The sequence below is a fragment of the Gobius niger genome (genome assembly GCF_951799975.1).
Source record: "Gobius niger genome assembly, chromosome: 17".
NCBI lineage: Eukaryota > Metazoa > Chordata > Actinopteri > Gobiiformes > Gobiidae > Gobius > Gobius niger.
This window is the reverse complement of record NC_136868.1, coordinates 18,333,873-18,353,488: the sequence shown is the minus strand read 5'-3', so window position 1 is coordinate 18,353,488 and position 19,616 is coordinate 18,333,873. Positions and strand designations below refer to the sequence as shown.

At 41.2% G+C, this 19,616-nt stretch overlaps 2 protein-coding genes across 2 annotated transcripts; both read right to left on the bottom strand.

Moving 5' to 3' along the window:
- Positions 1-434: 434 nt before the first annotated feature.
- lpl2a (lipoprotein lipase 2 a) lies at positions 435-4,372 on the bottom strand. The gene is made up of 10 exons (XM_079575166.1): positions 4,142-4,372; positions 3,187-3,383; positions 2,786-2,965; positions 2,555-2,666; positions 2,254-2,487; positions 1,930-2,172; positions 1,740-1,860; positions 1,445-1,663; positions 1,260-1,355; positions 435-1,181 (listed from the first exon to the last, which is right to left on the bottom strand). The coding sequence occupies exons 1-10, from the start codon at positions 4,239-4,241 to the stop codon at positions 1,154-1,156; spliced, it is 1,530 nt and encodes a 509-aa protein (XP_079431292.1). The 5' UTR covers positions 4,242-4,372; the 3' UTR covers positions 435-1,153.
- Positions 4,373-7,017: 2,645 nt separating this feature from the next.
- Positions 7,018-13,104, bottom strand: lpla (lipoprotein lipase a). Its single transcript, XM_079575152.1, has 10 exons — positions 12,897-13,104; positions 11,985-12,184; positions 11,349-11,528; positions 10,785-10,896; positions 10,199-10,441; positions 9,413-9,655; positions 8,790-8,910; positions 8,483-8,665; positions 8,157-8,264; positions 7,018-8,078 (listed from the first exon to the last, which is right to left on the bottom strand). The coding sequence occupies exons 1-10, from the start codon at positions 12,988-12,990 to the stop codon at positions 8,027-8,029; spliced, it is 1,536 nt and encodes a 511-aa protein (XP_079431278.1). The 5' UTR covers positions 12,991-13,104; the 3' UTR covers positions 7,018-8,026.
- Positions 13,105-19,616: the final 6,512 nt, after the last annotated feature.

Below are 19,616 nucleotides of genomic sequence, written 5' to 3'. Positions count from 1 at the left end.
TTGCAAATACTGTTGTCTGACACTTATTCTGAGCCTCTGGCCTTGAGACAGCTTTACACTGATTATTTTCAAAGCTGAATTGCAATTTTATAATAGGGAAGAAAACCAAGGAAACTCTACTTTTGTTATATTAATAAATTAATATCTTAACTTTTTCGCCTCCAAATTTTGTCTGTGCACTTCCTTATCTTTTGGGTCACCTTGACACTGGTCATTGTCATTGTAAATGAGGATTTTGAAAAGTATAGTTTGGATGATTTATCATTTCTTGCACATTTTTATCAAAAGTTGGAAACGAAGCAGTGATAAAACCAATGTTGGGCAGAAAAAAACATCCAGCCTTGAACTGCACAATCCAAATGATAAAAAGAACCTTTTAGGATAACACCAGAAACTACACTGTATCTTGTCCAAAGTTATAAATTAATTTATTTACACATTTACATAAGATCATAAAATATGCAATGTACATGTCGCATATCGTTAGAAAAGTTGCAGAACAGTGTTTATATAAAGATATACTTTGTAACGTTATTCAGCAACATGTTCCAGTTTCAGTGCAAACGTTAAACATCACAAAAGCACAAACAGCAACAGTAGTTACTTTATAAGCCCAGTTTTTTACAAGCAACAGTCCCACTTTGTACCACAGAAGAACCAGGTTTTGAGGTAACAGTTTGTTAGTAACTAAGCACCTGGCTACAAAGTAATTTGCAGAACAATTCTGGTAAGGCACACTGATAAAGGCCCTTAGTCACAAAAAGTGCTAAAAGCCTCAGCGGCGAATGCTTTGAAATGCATCACATAAAGTAAAATGCACAGTTCAAACTAAACTTCTTAGAGACTGCCTTTGCTTCTCTTGGAGAAGTGGCAGCAGTCTGCACAACTTGAGCAACAGCTGTTTTAATAAATATGTAAATATTTACACACAGGACTTAAAAACCTCCAGAACCTCCATGTTCTAGTCATTGGTAAAAATCCAACCAGATTAGACACAATATATACATTTTACAAAACTGTACAATATTTACACCAGGTAGTTTTAAATATTATAGATATTTACATTGTGCTTATAAAATATGAGATGTACAGTACAATAAGTTACAGAAGTATAAATTATAAGTGCTGACAGAAGGAGGATCTTAGATCATCTTCAGGACGTGAGACTATTCAGTCTGACTCTATAAATAAGAAAAATGACAGCTTTAGTCAAAATTCTCTATAATTGTGTAGATTTGTCCAGTAACATTTCTGATCACCTTTTAGACGAACTCCTCCAGGCATCTTTACACTTCACAAATGTCAGTTCCTGGTTTATATTGTGAGCTCCCGGATCTTTCAAACAGAAGACCACCCTGAAAAAGACACACGGGACAAAATACAGTAAACTGATTAGTGAGAGCACTGCATTTTGTGACCCTCTTCTGTAGGACAAACCGCTTACTTCTGCTGTGTCTCTCCTGCCCTGATGCGGATTCGGTGGACGTCCATTTTGTTGCCGTCGGCGTCTCCGGACCACCACGAGGAAACCATCTTTAACATGTTTGATGCCGACCAGCCATTCGTCTCCTCCCATTTGAATTTCAGCATCAGCAAATCACCAATGTCCTTCTCAGTCACCAGCAGAAAAGAGTGGGTCCTGTTTGTGGATAGTTTCTCCTTTCTGCCAATCACAAGTGTCTTTTAAAATACTACATTACACTGTTTTTTTTTACAGCTAACATGCTAATTCAACTCACAGACTGAGCTCAAGATTTTCGGCCTCTCCCTTGGTTCCAAAGAGTGAGACGGTGAGCGAGGGCTCCATCTCAGAGCGGTTCACTTTACTGGAGAAATGGACCTTCAGCTGATAGTGGTACACTGAAAATTAAACATTAGAAGTCATTATATGTTGAGAACAGGGTGAACTTTATTCCTCCGTAAACTGACCTCTAAAGGGCATTGACGATCTGGTCATGGTGTACATCTGCACGCTCCTTGGTTTGCGGACTGTGCTTGTGGCGTAGCCCACGGTGTTGCAGCGGTTTTTGCGACAGTTGAGGCACATACCGCGGTTGAAGACATCGTTGCTGCTGCATCTGTAGGCCCTGGCTGCCTCCTTTTCATTGACCAGGGAGTCAATGAACAGGTGAATGGAGCGCTCGTGTTCACACTTCACAGCGTCACTAATAGCTGAAGAAAGGAAGGTAGGATTGTTATTAGTATGATAAAAGGTAATAATAAAAAAGGTTTCATATCGGAAAAACTACACACCAAATAAACCAAAGGTAGCGATTTTCTCCAGGGCGCCTCTGAGATTGCAGCCTGGCTGGAAGCTGCCTCCATTGGGGTAGATGTCGACATGTCCCACAGGCTGCTGGATGCCGATGCTCAGCCCCAGAGAGCCGCGGGTAAAAGTGTGCAGGACATCCACAAAGTGAGCGTCGTCGGGGGAAAGTCGTCTGTGCGCGTGCTCCCCCTCGAAGTCCGGGCCGGCAGGGTCCAGACCTGAACAGACACACGTGAGACTACAGCCCGCACCTCATCACACAGGCTCATTTAACACTGTTCTCACCAGTGATACGCCCCACTTTACTGCTGGCGTGACTTCCTGCAAATCCTGCCACATGAGCCCCGAGGCTGTAACCAATGAGGTGCAGGTTGTCGAGAGGCATGTTGGTGGCTTCCTACGAGAGGCAAAAATAAAACACACAAACATAAATTCATTTACATAGTATGAAAAAGATAATAGAACAACAGCTTTCCTAGCATATGTGATTTTTTTGATACTGTGCAGGCGTCTGACCTCGATCCAGTCGATGAAGCGAGCAATCTCGTGTCCCACTGCTCGAGTGTTTTGAGCCGCCACCACATAATGGTTCTGGGCTGAGATGAGCCAGTCCACCACAATGACGTTGGCCGTCTGCTCTCTCTCATAAAGGGCCGTCACCAGTTTAGCCACCCAGCTTTCAAACATGCCACTCACCTGGGAAAATGAAACAGAAACCGTCAGCAAAGAAAATATTTTGCCTTGATAATTGATCCAGTTATCAAGTCTACTTCGCGTTGGTGGAAACTGTTGCATGCTACTGCTTGTCATGAATCCTCTACAACAACATGGAACCACATTTTGGCCGAATGTCACTCCAGCAGCAGTTTGCATAATGATGCAGAGAAATGGCATGTTTGAACACGCTCAATGCTCACCGTCCAGCCGTGGATGACTAAGAAAGTTTTGGAGCTGCTGTTGAAGGTGCAGGCTGACAGCGACTCTGCTTTCCCAAGAGTGATGTAGCACAGGTCATCATCTGGATGCGACGGTTTTCGCAAAGAAAACTTGACCAGGCTTCCATTGGTGTCGTCTTTGTGCTCAAACAAGTCCTTTAGAGGGTCCAGAAAGTTACCTATAAGACAGAAGACACAATGGGGTGAGGAGAGACATGGTGGTTTTGTCCTTGAGTGATGTTTTGAGGGTATGAGGTTCGGGATGCCTAACTTGCTCCTTGAGTGACTGCTTCCAATAAGCTGTAGCCCCCGGAGGCCCCTCAGTAAAAGAGCTTCCACCTTAGACAACATGAGTGCGCAGGGTTATGGGGGTTCACTCAGTCAGACTGAGCTCCATAGAAACCACCAATACTTTTGCTGCCTTTGTTCCTGCCACATCACTGCAGATAATCCGCACAACTTCAGTGCAGCTGGAGTCAGCTGACTCAACTGAGAGGGGCAGCTCAGGGTGGGGGATGGGAGCATGCAGAAACCAGACTTTACAAGGCTGCAGCACAACTAGTGTGGCAGGAACTTTCTTCACTTATCTTCAAAATAATTTGTACCAGTCACTGTTGCACATTCGCCCTGACTCCTGTGTCATTTTAGTGAAAGTTTCTCACTCTTCCTCACTCCATGGATATCCAATTGCACACATTGTGACTTGTGCCATTTGGAGGCGTTGATCTGAGCGTAATATTAAATGTGCAGTGATAGAATTGCAGTAGCTATGAATATTAAAGTAAGCAACGCTGACAGCAAACTCAAACATCATGCAAGAACAATATAGGGTACGTTATCATAGGTTTAGATGCGCTGTCGCCTTCTTTACACACTTCATATTCCCCGTTTAATAGTTTGCACAGACAAATCAAGTGAAGCTGAAATGGCAACTCACCAAAAATAGAGTCGGTGAGCTCCTCTTCCAGAGACGTCACATACTGCACAGCTGAGTTCAGGACCAAGAAGCAAAGAAAGCCAAGTCTCCACGCGTTCATCTCTTTTACAGAAGAATCCCGTAAACAAAAGTTTTTCTCAACGTTTGAAGCGAATCACGTGGTCACAGTGGAGCAAAACGTGCACTTGTGCGTAATTCCGTGCGTCCCGTCCCGGCACAGAGCTGATATCTGAAGCACCTTGAACTGGCCGCGTCTTAAATAGCACCTCTCTCGAGCCATTGGTTGCGCGGGCTGACCCTCGTGCGGGGAGTGGGAAAATGTGAGCAAGGTAAATGATTACACGACTTTATGATCAAGGTCAACAATACGAGACGGAAACGTAGTTTAGGTTTCATAGAGAACAATCATAGTTTTATAAAGGGTTTGTTATTATTAGACTATCCTATATTTAAGCCCTTTATGAGTAATAGCCTATTAATAAAAGCAGCAACAGATACAGGCTTATGATAGGGGTGGCTAGTGATAACCTCAGAGGCAATAAAATTCACGTTTGTGTATTCAAGGGTTACTGAGGTTAAGATTAATTTTACAAGTGAGAGCCAACAAAATAGAAATAGGCTCCTTTGTATTTGTAGAACAACACTTCAGGGTTTGCAATAGCACGATGGTATTGTAATCCTCACAGGGTCGAGGTCAGATGGAGGCTCATTTTGTTGGGATCTTATCAGGAGTTCTTTTGTTTTGTGTAAAGTACATGATCACATGACTCAGAGCTCAGTCCCTCCAAAGCTTGTCAAGTAAATCATGTAATTTGTTGTAGGGACTACAGGATGAAGAAATATAAACAATATGGCACGTGATGTTGTAATATGCAACACATTTTGGACTCATTGTTGGGACTATAGGTTGCAATATTAATATAATAATATAATATATATTAATATAATATATAATGTGCCGAGACTATTCTTATGAAGTGCATCACAAGAGAACGATCTCACTGTTGTAAAAGGCAAAGTAAGGACCGTGTGCTGGTTGTGAGATTTTATTTTTCAGTTGTTGCACACATTCCATTAGATGATGCCAAGACTAAGTCAGGTAGGTGAACATGTGTCTTGCCCAAGAACACAACATCAGTACCAGTCCGAGCTGGGATTGAACCCCTGACCTTTGGGTCTGTGGGTGAACGCCTAAACCACTGAGTCCCTGTCGCCGTGAATAGTTTGTGTAAATTTACTTTTCCCACTCTGTTCCCTTTAGAGTTTGTCTGCTGCATACAACACTTGAACAATTGTGAAACATTTGTGAAATCGTAATTTTATTTGAAAATGAAATACCCAAAACCTTGTGTCTGTTGCATCATCAGATATACTCTCGTGACACAAACCTTCTCTTTCAGCAGACCATCTGGTGGAGGTCTTCTAAGAAACATATTTTCCTCGAAAACCGTTGACTGTTTGGGGCTTTCAGAGTCTTGGCTCTGAACGGTGCTGTGTCAAAGACATGAAGAGGCTGCCAGACCACCACCACTGGGCACCAACGAGCAGGAAAACAAGGTTTCACTCAAGTAAGGACTGACTTGTCCTGGTTTTTCCCATCCCAGTTCATAATAAATGCTAAGGTTATGTTATGTTGCACATAATATGCTGAGACCTCTGCAGAGCAGTGACACTGAATAATCTCATCTTCTATAACTTACATGTGTTTTTCATCTTCACGTCCCGTAAACAGGGTTGATATTTCCAGGGCTGCGTGTTATTAGTCACTAAAGTAGCTCCATTGTCAACATTGTAACACTGTAGACATATATATATATATATATATATATATATATATATATATATATATATATATATATATATATATATATATATTCTATATATATATACTCGGGGCAGTGACCCCCAAACTGGAGGAGTGGCTCCAGCAAATCCCAGGAAATACATCAGACATCTCGGTCCAGAAAAGTGCAGTTCTAGGAACAGCAAAGATACTGCGCAGAACCCTCAAGCTCCCAGGCCTCTGGTAGAGGACTCGAGCTTGGAGGGAAAAAAAGAGACCACCCGCGGAGGGTGAGGGTGAGTTTTTTATATATATATATAAACTTTAAACCAGGGGTCAGCAAGTTGCTCTGTCACGGACCAATTTTTTTTCTAGTGAAATTAGCCCAAATGCCTGCACTGCTGTGTACAAAAACTAGGATTTTCTTTTTACTATATCTTAATAAAGGGGTCTGGGGGTTTAACACGTGTCACTGTTTCATTCATTCATATTTCTTAAAATCATCTGAGGGGTCAGAGGATACACACAGGAAGGTCAGATTTGGCCCCTGGGCCTGACGTTGTCCACCTCAGACATAAACGTTTGGAAGCAAAAGGAACAAGTCAACAAGCCAATTACACCTGATCATCTTTCAATGTACTGTTGTTGAATGTTAGTCCACAGAGCAACATAGGTACTCTTTTCTCCCACTGTTTTTTTGAGTCTTCCCGTGCCGCGTAGGAGGGTCTAAGGACGGGGGACGCCCCGGGCCCGTTTCCATCTGTTGCTGACGCTTATTTGGACATTGCCTCTGTTGGACATTATATTTGCCTTGACACTATATTTGCTTGAACACTATATTGTTTTGTTTCATTGTTTTAATGTTTGATGCAGAAGGCATCTGCTTTTATGATATTGGGCCATACGAAACCATCGATTGATATCATTTCTTGGGCTATAATCAAGAGATACGAAATCATCCACTCACACAGTGAAGCTTACGGAGGCCATATTAGCTCATGTTTAGGATCATGTTCACGAGTGGTGTTCAATATTTCTGTCAGTAACTTGAGTAGTCATTGGGATTCTAATTGTTTTGTTTATTTATCCATGTCGAACCCCCTTTTTGTTCAGTGCACTGCATTTCAGTTCTTAAGAATGAATGCACAGCTGACTTTGTGACCAACAAGATCACTCTTTCGTGGGTTTTGTGCTTCAATTTATAAAACATACACACATAACAATAGAAACGGGCAAAATATATTACAGCTCAATATACAAATATAGATTTGTTCTGTACATTTAATAAATACAAGAAGCCATTTCTGGAAATGCATCATGGCTTAAGACAGGCCAGTTCATTACATTTATACAAAACCAGTTTATTTTCAGCAAATGTGTGAAGTTTGACCTTTCAAAGGGCATGCATTATCAGTGACAAATATACTGTTGACCCATTGGTTAGCAAGTCACTATTGGAATAGTGTAAAAAGTGACTTGAGTTACAAAAACATAGATTTATACTGTATCTCAACTGGACCACAACTGAAATAAAAAAGGGCTAAAAGAGGCTTCTAAAGTGACCAGTGACACAACACCAATGTAAAAATCTAAATATATAATGCTGATTAAACACGTCTATTTACAAAGACAACATCGCAATTCTCTCATCAGTAGATTGTTAATATTTCTTTGGTCCCTGTTGATTGTTGGCAATTAGGAGTCAGACGAGAAAAATGAAAACATCATATAAAAACAATGTGCCAAAGTCGTGCCTGTCACTCTGAATTACATCACATCATTCCAAGTTCACACAGGCTGCAGAAGAGTATAAACAGTACTGGACTAAAAAATAAAGACATGGCAATTATATGCGTCAAAAAGCTATGTAAAAAAATCATATTAGTCAAGAGCACATCCTCACTAAACATTACTCTCATAAATTTCCAGCAGCAGTGGTTTCTGAAGGCCATTGGTGAGGTTGTGTTGGTTCCATTGCTAGGCAGCAATACAAGAATCGCTAAACAGTTTGTGTCCTGAATCCCACAAGCAGTGATGTGTGGTCCATCTTTGGTCATGAGAGAAGAGGTGAATGATGTGCCCACGATGACTCAAGTGCAACTTTATGCGGCAACATTCCCAAAAAGGCTGCCCTCAGTTTTCAGCTTGTGCATCCTATAAGAAACAGTAATTTAATGTGTGGAAATGTGCATTATTTCCACAAGTTTTTTTTCTTTGTTTTGCAGTACTTACAATTTCTCTTTGCGGCTCAGGTTGTCTTCTTTTGACTTAACAAATACAGCATCTTCTCCTCCACGAACCAGGTTTGCAAACTCTCCATCTTTTGAACTAAAGATCACCCTGAAAACAAGAAATATAATAAAAGTGATTGCTTTATCTCCTTGTCGAAAGAAACCGTAGTAAAATGTGTCAGTATGGGAATCAGAAGTCACTGTTACATGACCTTCATATGGTCTCTACAGCAAATCCTCTATATCCAAATATTTCCTTTAAGTTTTCGCACTCCCCTTCATTTCATCCACTCTCTCCATTTATCTGGACTGAGGACAGGCACTTACTTGGACTGTCTCTCCCCAGACTTGATTCGTAGTTTTCGGATGTGGAACTTGCTGCTGCCCCACCAGTCGGACCAGCTTATGATGGTGTCTTTTTCCCAGCGCAGCTTGACAATCATCAGGTCCCCGATGTCTGCGTCAGTGGTGATGAGGAACGACTGCGTGGCATTCCCATTTAGGTCCGGTCTGAAGGGGAGTCAGGAGAACGGGGTCAAAAAGGTCAGCGGTGCTCATGCTCAGCTGAGGTATCCATGACATGCAAATATGGAGCTGCACGACACCCAAGACGCACTTCGGTACAAGAACTTACAGGACAAAGGGGATGTCCTCTTTCTCTCCGTGGGTGCCATAGAGCGAAATCTTCAGAGGTTGTTCTGTGAAGCTCAGTTTGCCTTTGCTGAAGAAGTGAACTTTAACCTGGTAGTGGAAGACTGCGGGAGAGAAGAGGACAGGGTTAGTGCATTTGGACAGCTGTTGCCTGTTGGCTCACTATGTTCTCTTTACAACATATCATTGCCATGTTCAGTACCAGGAGGACCATTATGTAACACATTATGCATTTTGCTTGCATGCGACCACTGTGATGGTGATCCTATTTTCCTTGAAAAACAATAATTCTAAATATTTACATGCAATTACATGTCAAATATCTATACATTTCCAATTGTCTTTTAACTTGGACCTTTGCCAGAAGGTGGAAATAGACTTTTCCATTACTAGTGAATGACATGCAGTGGTGTATCATTACATATGCACAAGCCGCACTGAAAATACTCATGACCTCTACAGAACTGTACCACTCACTCAATGTCTGTGAAGCATTTGGTACATTTAATAACTCCAACAAACAAGATCATTGCAATAGCCGCCTTATCTGAATCATTTGTACTAATCCTTAGGGATTTGGTTTGTTTCTCCATTTTGCCCACATACCTTTGTAGGGCATCATGTCTCGAGTTTTCAGATACATCTTGGTGCTGCGCGTTGAGCGGACTTTAGCGACATTGTAGCCCAGCTTGTTGCAGCGGTTCTTCCGGCAGCTCAGACACATGCCTTTGTTGAAGGCATCCTTGGAGCTACAGCGGAAAGCCATGCTCTGCTGGTCCAGGTTGACGAGTGAGTCAATAAAAAGGTGAATGGAGCGCTCGTGAGAACATTTGACGAGCTGGTCCATATCTGTGCAATAGAAAAGGGACACATTTAGTCATTTTGTAAGTGGTTAGGCTCATAATTCATCATTCTGACCAAAATGATTTACACTATTATGCCTTAAAGGTGCATTATGCAACTTTTTACGTGGAGACAAAAAGTTGACAATTGTGTGTATTTGACATTGTAGTGACCCAGTGGCTATGAGTGGTCAGCATGGCGCCTTTACTTTCCATCACAGTGGTCTCTAGGATGCTCCAGGATCAATTGTTTAAAAGGTCACCAGTAAACCTACAAAACAATTGATCCTAGAGCATTGTAGAGACCACTGTGATGGAAAGTAAAGGCATCATACTTAAACAGCCGTTGGGTCAAATAAGCACAAATATCAACTTTTTTTTTCACACAAAAAGTTGCATAATGCACCTTTAAGGCCGGCAAAATTATAAAACTTGATTAATGTTATGAAAGGTGTCTGTCGACTTGAGGTAATTTAGGATTTAAGTAATTAGGCTTTAAAGTGATTGCCATCCAAATGAAATCAAACACAGTTGTTGGTGGATGACGTACTTTGGAGTCCCTTGAGCCCCTCTGAGGCGATTCCCAGCAGCGTGTTCTGGATGTCACACCCCGGCTGGAAGGTGCCTCCATTTGGGTAAATATCAATATGGCCGAGCGGTCTCTGGATGCCGATGCTGCGGTCCGGAGAGCCCCTGGTGTTAGTGTGAAGCACATCTACAAACTGTGCATCGTCTCTGGACAGGGTGTTCTGGTCATCTGCATGCTCGAAGGTAGGGCCAGCCGGATCCAAGCCTGAAAACAAAAGGCTATCATTTTGAGGTCCAAATTGCGCTACAGACAGCTCTTAATGTACCCCTCTCCTCCGTCATTTGCAGAAGCACTGGCCAATGAGCAACAAGTGGAGCTCTGATTGTAAACGCCTAATGGGCCGGTGTTCTCAAGTCTCCAGATCACAGTAATCATACCATTATTCTAAGCAGGTCATAGGGAGATTTCAACGTGGGATGAACTGGCACTCCAGCAGCATTAGCACAATAGGGTCCTGGAATGCAGCCGTGTGCCGCTGTTGAAACGTGTTTTCGGAACGAGACTACAAAGGCCGACTGATTTATTGGTTGGCTAATGCTCTTCTTACCTGTGATCCTGCTGATTTTATGATTGGATAGGGCCCCAGCGATTCCAGCAGCATGCGCTCCCAGACTATAACCCAGCAGATAAATCTTGTCCCAGGGCAACTGCAGCTCATTCTGCACACAGAAGAGAGAGGGGTCAGAGAACACATGCCCCGACAGCACTGCAAATTTACATTGTAATTGTTGGCAGGACCGCACCAGGCTTTGGTGTACCTATTTTAACAAGGTCTGAGGCTAAATCTGGCACATCTAATTCTACAAGCTCCGAAAAGAGTTGTAAACAAAATGTGAGCAAGCACTTGTGGTAATGGACTTTTGCCATGAGCCATTGAAACAATAGCTGTGTTACATCCATTTCCCAGGCTTGTAAAGAGCGTCTGCTACAAACCACAAATACATCCATGAAACAAGATACAGAGCATTTAAAATTTGTGAGAAGAAGAAAAAGACGGGGGGCTGTAAATTATGTTGAAAGATTATTGCGTCATCAGGTGCATTTGTCACTGGACGGCTGCATCTGTGGACCAGCTGTACATGTTTGGCACGGGTTCAAACGAAAGTCTTACTTGTAGCCAGGTGACAAATTTGGCAACGTCGCGGCCGACCAGCTTGGTGAAGGCGGCGGAAGTGGTGTAATGCTGGTTGGCACGGTTCAGCCAGTCCACTACGATCACATTGGCACTGGGCTCCCGCTCGTACAGGGCAGTCACCAGCTTGGCAACCCAGCTTTCATACATCCCCGTGACCTGCAGGCATGAAACACACATTTGTGAATGAGGTCGAATACAGCTAAATCTAACTCAAGCGCACTCTAATCTTAAATCTCGTATAACACTACTGCAGGTGGAGGACAGTTTGCTTGATACTGGCCTGATTTTTTTCCTGATCAATATATAGGTGGCCCCTGTGGTGGCCTGAACTCAAGCGTTGCTTTACAAATAGTTGTGCAAGTCAATATGTAACTAAACCAGTGGGTCAGGAGTCCTCTCCCATTAAAATTTCCAAAGTAATTAACAATACCTGCAGTATTTTTTGAGTACTTTAAAAGGTGTTTGATCTTGGTTGTGTGCTGTGTGTGTCTGGGAGAAAGGGGCCAGATGATGCATGCTGTATACGTCCCCCTGGGCCTCTCTGCCAGTTTCTATACTGCTGAGACAGATGTGTAAAAATCTGGCATGCATAAGCACTGGGTTCAGCATTACCGTCCAGCCGTGGATGATGATGAAGGTCTGTGTTTCATTGTTGAATTCACATTCTCTGATGGTCTCCGGTTTGCCCGGCTCGATGTAGCACATGTCCTCGTCAGGGATGTCTTCAGTGCGTCGGGAAAACTTGGACACTATGTCAGAGTAGTCTGTGATCCATTCGGTGGTGGTTGGGAGAGGGGTCGTGGTGCTGTTTACTGTTACAACACACATGTAAACAATAGGTTAAGACGGTTACAAGGTCACGCACCAAGTACAATCAACACACACCAGGCTCCAAGGCCACCTTTCTCTCAAGGAGGAGACGACAATAATCAGGATATCATTTATATAAAACTGTATATGAATTGAAAGAAATCACGCACTTGTTCATGATAATTCTCAATGAATCAAGTGGACTAGCTGCAGTTTAAAACAAGGCAGTGTCGCCCTCTTTTGTCCCTTAGGTGTATAAAAACATCCAAAAGGACATCTAAATTAATTAACTATCTGAAATCAAATGAATAAAATAAATAAAAAATAAATAAATAAATTAAAAAAAACACTGCATGTGAAAGAGCATAGCAAGCAATAAGATTGAACAGTTTCATTCATGCAGGATGTTTTGTAGTCTGTCTAAGCGCGCAAAGCGTTTAAAAAACATGCCCTATGTCATATGCTAATGTTGTCTAATTTCCCTTTTCCCTCTCTTAGCCCCCTTTTCTCCATGCTAACAAAGCGCCAGTGGAAACATTTTTTTTCATGCACACATGGAGCTGAATGCTGTGCAGAGGGGATGCGGACCCGCGGCAGTTCTGCACATTCAAAGCCTTTTCTCAATAACAACGCGCGCGCATTACGTGACCTGTGCGTCAGGTAAAAAATAAACAATCAGCAATCAAGATGCAAAAAGAGGAAGGTAACACTTACCAAACACATCTGTGGTGGAGTTAGAGCAAAAAACTCCAATAATATTCACCAGAAATATCCAAACAGAGAAAAAATGCATAATATCTTTTCCCATGTTATCAAGTTTGAAATGTCCCAAATAAGAATATCACTTTTTTGTGTGTGTCCTTATCGGGTGTGCCTCTAGTGCGGGATACAAAGTGGAGGAGTTGTGGTTGCGGGGCAAACTTTCTTATGGTCTGTCACAGTTACCGCTCCAACTCATCTATATGGGTGGCTGGTATTAAATATTCGAAGCTGATTGGCTGATGGGAGGAAGTGGGCGGGGCGAACCCAGTCACACTCTTGAATCACTGAGGTAATCAATCATTCACAATCTCTCACAAATACTTTAATTTACTGTCTGGACGTCAGCACACTCAGTAAATTAAGATAGTATTTTATTTCATAGATTAAACTAGATTATGTATTCCTAATCTGACCAATTGTCAAACAGAATTTACATTTCTTTACAACAATTAACCACGCTTTTCCAGCTTGGTTTATTGTTGTAGAAAAGTAAAACAACTCATAACATGGCTGTATTAATCTGGAGGTCAATGCCTTGGTGTCAGAAGGAGCATCCTAAAACAGCAGAGTGGGTGTGTTTTAAGCCTCCTTCTCTCATTGGTTGAACAGCTTCAATCAGAGAAACAATCACAAAGCCTGGAGGGGGAAAACAATGTTTTGTTGGAGGAAACACGAAATGAATATCTCTGTTTGTGTGCTGTGGTCCTATAAAATTCATATCCTATGTGCTTTACGAAACAGACAAATGACGTCGATGCTGAAATGTCAGTAAAACCCAGGACATATAAGGGCATGAACTGATTTCCAAGTAAAATACAAAACAAGCTGAGATACTTTGAAAATATTATTGTATCGGTATACATTTCAGCAAATTCAGGCACTTAAACAGTACGCTTACTATGTTTCTACATGTGATATGTATTCATCTTAAGGCAAGTCTCACATAAAGAAAATATTATCCTTATAAATCTACAGAGAAGGTTCTGGACTCAGAGGTCAAGGGGAGGATAACTCAGGGGGATGCAGCCATGTTGTTCTTTGCATTTCACTGCTCTTGTATCACTAGAATAACATTTTTGTAGTATCTTGGTAAATTAATTAAAAAAAAAATCCCCCCTGGAGTTATAATAAATGCCTTCAGTCTTTGCTCAAACTTGACGTTTGTGGATGCAGTCCCTGTTAGACCTGGTTTAGTCCCAGTTTCAACTTGATTCAGCAAAGTTTGAACCTCGTAGTCCTGTTCTCGACCATGCACAATTGTGTCTTTAGTGGCGCTCGGTGCGAAAAGTGTGAGACATGAAAACTGAACCTCTGACCCCCCCGCCTTGACCGAGTGCATTTTCCCCAGAAGTGACAAAAACACAACAAAAAAGTGACAAAAATAGAACAAAAAAGAAAAAAAAAGGTACAAAAACGCAATAAAAAAAGACTAAAACGCAACAATAAAATTACAAAAGTGCAACAAAAAATGACAAAAACACAACAAAAAAATGTCAAAAATGCAACAAAAAATACACAAAAAAGTTGCAAAAACGCAATTAAAAAGTTGCAACAACACAGCAAAAAAGTGACTAAAATGTGGCAGAAATATGACGAAAACACAACAAAAAGCGATGTAAAAAAAAATGATGACAATGTGAGGAAAAAGCTGAATTTAGATGAGTTTTGAAGGTCTTAGCTTTCAAATGAGGCGTTACATTGGCCTTTAAGCTGTGAGGTTTAAAGCTGCCACTACGACTAGTACTATAAATAATGTGTACAATATAATCTGTCTAAATAGGTGGACTTTTCTGATTGAACCAAGTTGCTCCATAAAGGACTGATCTGTGACTGAGGCTCCATTAGGTGTTTCTGTGGGTGGTGACAGGTGCATAGATGCCCCCCTCCCTTCAAACTTTTTGTATTGTGTACACATATGCACTAATTGTTTGAGAGTTACAATTTGAATTACTTTGTGTTCCCCATTAAAACAACATGGGGACTAACAACAACAACAACAACAACAAAGAAAGTGTTCGAATTAGTGTCATTTGAATAAAGGAACAGCAGCTTTAACTCATGAATGTTCTCCCTGTCTTTTGTAAATTACTCTTGTCGTGTCATTGCTAAGTTTAGAAAGCCCCAGACCTCTTGAGTGACTGTCCTTTGTAATTATCTGATACATATCCAGAGTCACGTCTCTCTAAATTTAGTCGTGTGCTGCTCTGTAGCATGTGATGTGTGTTTGCAGTGAAGGTGATGCTTATGGAAACTCCGCTGGTCCAACCCCACCATTACACCAAAAGAAAGAACAACGCCTTCCGACAAACTATCATCTCCATCTCAGCTTGATATCTCTTTGCCCCCAGAGAGACACTACTGTAACAAACTAAACACACAAATAAGGCACCACACCCAGGCTACATCAGGAAATTCAGGGAGGACAGCTAAGGTACTTGAGTTTCATTTATTTTTTACCAAGTTTGTTTCATACAGTATGTTGCACATTGTCGTTGTGTCCTTGGGAAAGACACTTCACATGCTTTGCCACCAGTGTCTGACTCTGGTGTATGAATGCTGAGTGGTTACTTGAAGTGCTTTGAAAGCCTAGTAATGAAGGTAGAAAAACCCATATATCTGTGACCATTTACAGCATTTCCTCCAGAAAGTTGTGAATTTAGTTCAGAAAAAAGCCCACAACTAACAATGAACTAACAGCCACATCAGACTTTGATGCATTGCCTCAAAAAGGAGACCAATGCCACTTTTTGCATAACATAAGGTAAATAAGTGCTGCAATTTTGTACTGTACTTGTATTGTATAACCAAACCCCAACCTGTTCCTTGTCTGAGCCCTCATCTGGATTGTGCTCATGAAAAAAGTAGAAATAACAATTTTGTCAGTGCCTCGAATTCTGAGATTTGTTTCTGCAACTGTTGAAAAAGCTGCACATTTGTCTCACATTCTTGTGTTCGTTCTTATGTGAGATTATGTTGGTCAAAGCACGCTGCATTAGTGTAAATCCGGCCGAACTAATTGTGCACAGCCAAAGCTTTTCTGTCTGAAAGTTGAATCCCTTTCTGAAAGCAAATATTTAAATCGGACGTCAACACAAAACACATGGCCGGGCTTTTATTTTCATGCCAAACTCTGGCATGATATGCACTTTATCTAGGTCATGTGCAGTCATACAGCGCGCTCCTATAGCCTCACTGAAGAAGAAGAAGAAGAAGAAGAAGAAGAAGAAGAAGAAGAAGAAGATGAAGAAGAAGAAGAAGAAGAAGTGGAAGAAGCTATAGGCTAAAACTATGCTCCTAGAAGATCAGAAACAGGCTAAATCTTTTGATATGCTGATTACAGTTTACAATGTGCAGTTGTGGTTTGGGTTTTTGAACTAAAGCCGGCAGAAGGACCCACAAGCACCAGCAGGGAAGACATACAATAGTTACATGATAAAACTTATAACAATAAATACATTTGAGTCCACATCATGCCCAAATGCTCTCAATATAAACACAATACACATAGAAGTGGCAGCCTTCTCAATTTGGCAGAAAGAGTGCAGTGGATACTTGAATCCACGATATAGAGGGATTTAGAAGTTACATTTCTATTATTATTTTACATTTCTTTGGCTAGTATGCATTATTTCGCAGAAAATGTCTCTGTGGGGTAGTTTTTGTTTCATTCACACATTTTATTGTGTGAATAAGCTCCACCATGAATTGACCTCCTCAGCTACATCAAATTGCCTCCACTACAACCTATGCCATCAGCTTTTGGCATTAAATCTACATGGATCTGAATGCTGAATTTTGCTTTACTTTTACACATTACTTTTTATTTATTTTATTTTTTCTTGTGAATCAAATGTGTGTTCCTGGACTGTATTATTGTCGCATATATCAAAATTAAGCATTTGCATATCCCTTTAATTGCTGGTCAGCTCTGTGAATGTTTGTAGTTAATATTGCACATTTGCTTGTCTCAGCAAGGCCATCTGTAGTTTTTCTTTTCTGACACTTATCAGTTTGTTTTCTCTCATTATTATCCGCTATGTGATTGTCCTCCGTTTCCATCTCCAAAAGCAGACGCAACAATGTACGGAAATGTCCTTCAGAAAACTATCGAGACCTTGAAGCTGGAGCAGAAATACCACTAAAATATCAGTCTTCTATGACTCAGTTCATGTCAAGCACTTGGGGGAAACCTCAAATTAGTTAACACCGCCCTCGAGTTAAGCTTTAATTGGCTATTGAAGAATCTATTAAAAGTCTAGATTGGCCGCAGAAGAGGCTCCACGGTGGGAGTTGACCATTTTACAAGTGTCCTACTAAAGCACACGCGGTTATAAAGGGGTGAGTGGAGCAGAAGTGGGCGAAAGGAGGGCTGTATTTTATCCCTCTATTCAAGTGGACATGGAGAGGCTGTAGGGCACGGGTTGGAGTGGCTTAACAAGGACAGAGGGGTGCACATGTGTAAAGGATGTGATTTCAAAGAAAAGAGAGCCGTGATTTATGTGTGCCACATGTAACTGTCAAAAATACCCCGAGGATGCTATTAGGAATCAAATTAACATGAAGTGTTTACGACTTGCACACTGCAGGTTACAGGCACTGAAATGCAGTGTGTTTTTCTGTGACATGCATCATTTGGGAGAGTAAACCAATACTAGTATACATTGTAATTTATTAGCCATAACATGTAAACATTCACAGGAAAGGGAGGAATAAGTGAGTACACCCTTTTATTCAATAAGTGGTTGACCCTCCTTTGGCAGCAATAACTTCAACCAGACGTTTCCTGTAGTTACAGATTAGACGTGCACAACGATCAGGATGAATCTTGAATCATTTTTCTTTACAAAACTGTTGCAGTTCAGAAAGATTCCCGGGATGTTCGGTGTGAGTGTCTTTCTTGAGGTCATGTCACAGCATCTCAATCGGGTTTAGGTCAGGACTTTGACCGGGCCATTCCAGAACATGCATTTTACTCTTCAGAAACCATTGTGAAGATGATTTGCTTCTATGCTATGGGTCATTGTCTTGTTGCAGCTCCATCTTCTTTTGAGCTTCAACTGTTAGGGTTTTGATGCTGGCGTGCTGTTGCATTTTTCCTCCACACATGATGTTGTTTGTTCCGCCCAAACAATTCAACTTTGGTTTCATCAGTCGACAAAATCATTTGCCAGTAGTGCTGTGGAGCATCCAAGTGCTCTTTCACAAACTTCAAACGTGGAGCAATGTTTGCCCATTCTTGTTCAATGTTTTACGTATTGTAGATGTGTCAACAGAGATGTGCCGGTGAAGTCTTTAGCTGACACTCCAGGGTTCTTTTTTTTTTTTACCTCTCTTAGTATTCTACACTGTGCCCTTGGAGTCCTCTTTACAGGGCGGCCACTCCTTGGAAGTGAAGCAACAGTGCCAAACTGTCTCCATTTCTAGACATGTTTACTCATTCTTGTGATTTTAAAATAGATCAGACCACATTTTAGGCAGAAATTTAGGGTGTACTCACTTTTTCCTCCCACGGTGTATTGTTAATGGTTAATTATGCAACTTTTTATGCGAAAAATACATGCATACATTTGACCTGGTCTCAGTGGCTGTATGAGTGGTCAGCATGGTGCCTTTACTTTTGATCATGGTGGTCTCTACAACGCTCCAGGATCAATTGTTTTGTAGGTTTTCTAAAGAGAGGCTCCATCAGCAGTGAAAACCTTCCAAACAATTAATCCTGGAGCGTCCTGGAGATCAGGTCAAATACACAAATACCAACTTTCTTTCCCCACATAAAAAGTAGCAAAATACACCTTTAATTATGATTAGAGGAAATTTAGAGGCTGTTTTCAACATGTCAGTGTGTGTTATATGCACTAGTTAAAAGGAGGTAGTAAAAGTAGTAGCTGGCAGTCATAGTAGTAAATTTTACAACGCTCACCAATATAATGTGATTATGTCGTAAAGATTATACATTTTCAAATCATTTTTACTGTCACAGTAGTAAGTATAGGAGCACTAGTAGACTACATAGTGTGTGATATTTTAGTATAAGATTTCATTGAGAAAGTTCCTCCAATAAACTAACCAACTAAATAAATGTCACAAAAAGAAGAAATGTAAAGTAAGATATAACAGATACAAAGTAGTACGTTCATAGTTCACCTCTGTTTGCATTAGATCTTTGTTCCATTTAGACCAGGGGTGTCCAAACTTTTTTCATGGGGGGCCACATATTGGAGCGTACACGGGGTAAAGGGCCATGGGTCAGTGGTTAGTTCCACGAAACCTTCGAGTAGCAGAGGTTTAAATTGTGCCTCATGCCTTTATTTATGCTTAAAACCTTAATGCCAGCTCTGTCTCACAATAAAATGCTAGTTGTTAGGTTAGAATTGTGTAGAATTATTACATATTAAATAAAAAGGACCATCTCTGATGATGTGAACCGATTCAGCAAGCAGCCCGAGGGCCACCAAAAATTGGTCTGAGGGCCACATTTGGCTCGCGGGCCACACTTTGGACACCCCTGATTTAGACCATACGCTTATAATTTCTTCAGCACAAACTTAAGTTTTCTCCAAATGCATTTCCTTTAGTCCTCTATAGGACACAAATGGCAGTCTATACCACTTGTTCTTGACATAAAGTAGTTGTGTGGTCGTCGTCTGATACAGTACTTAGATTTTGTGCATA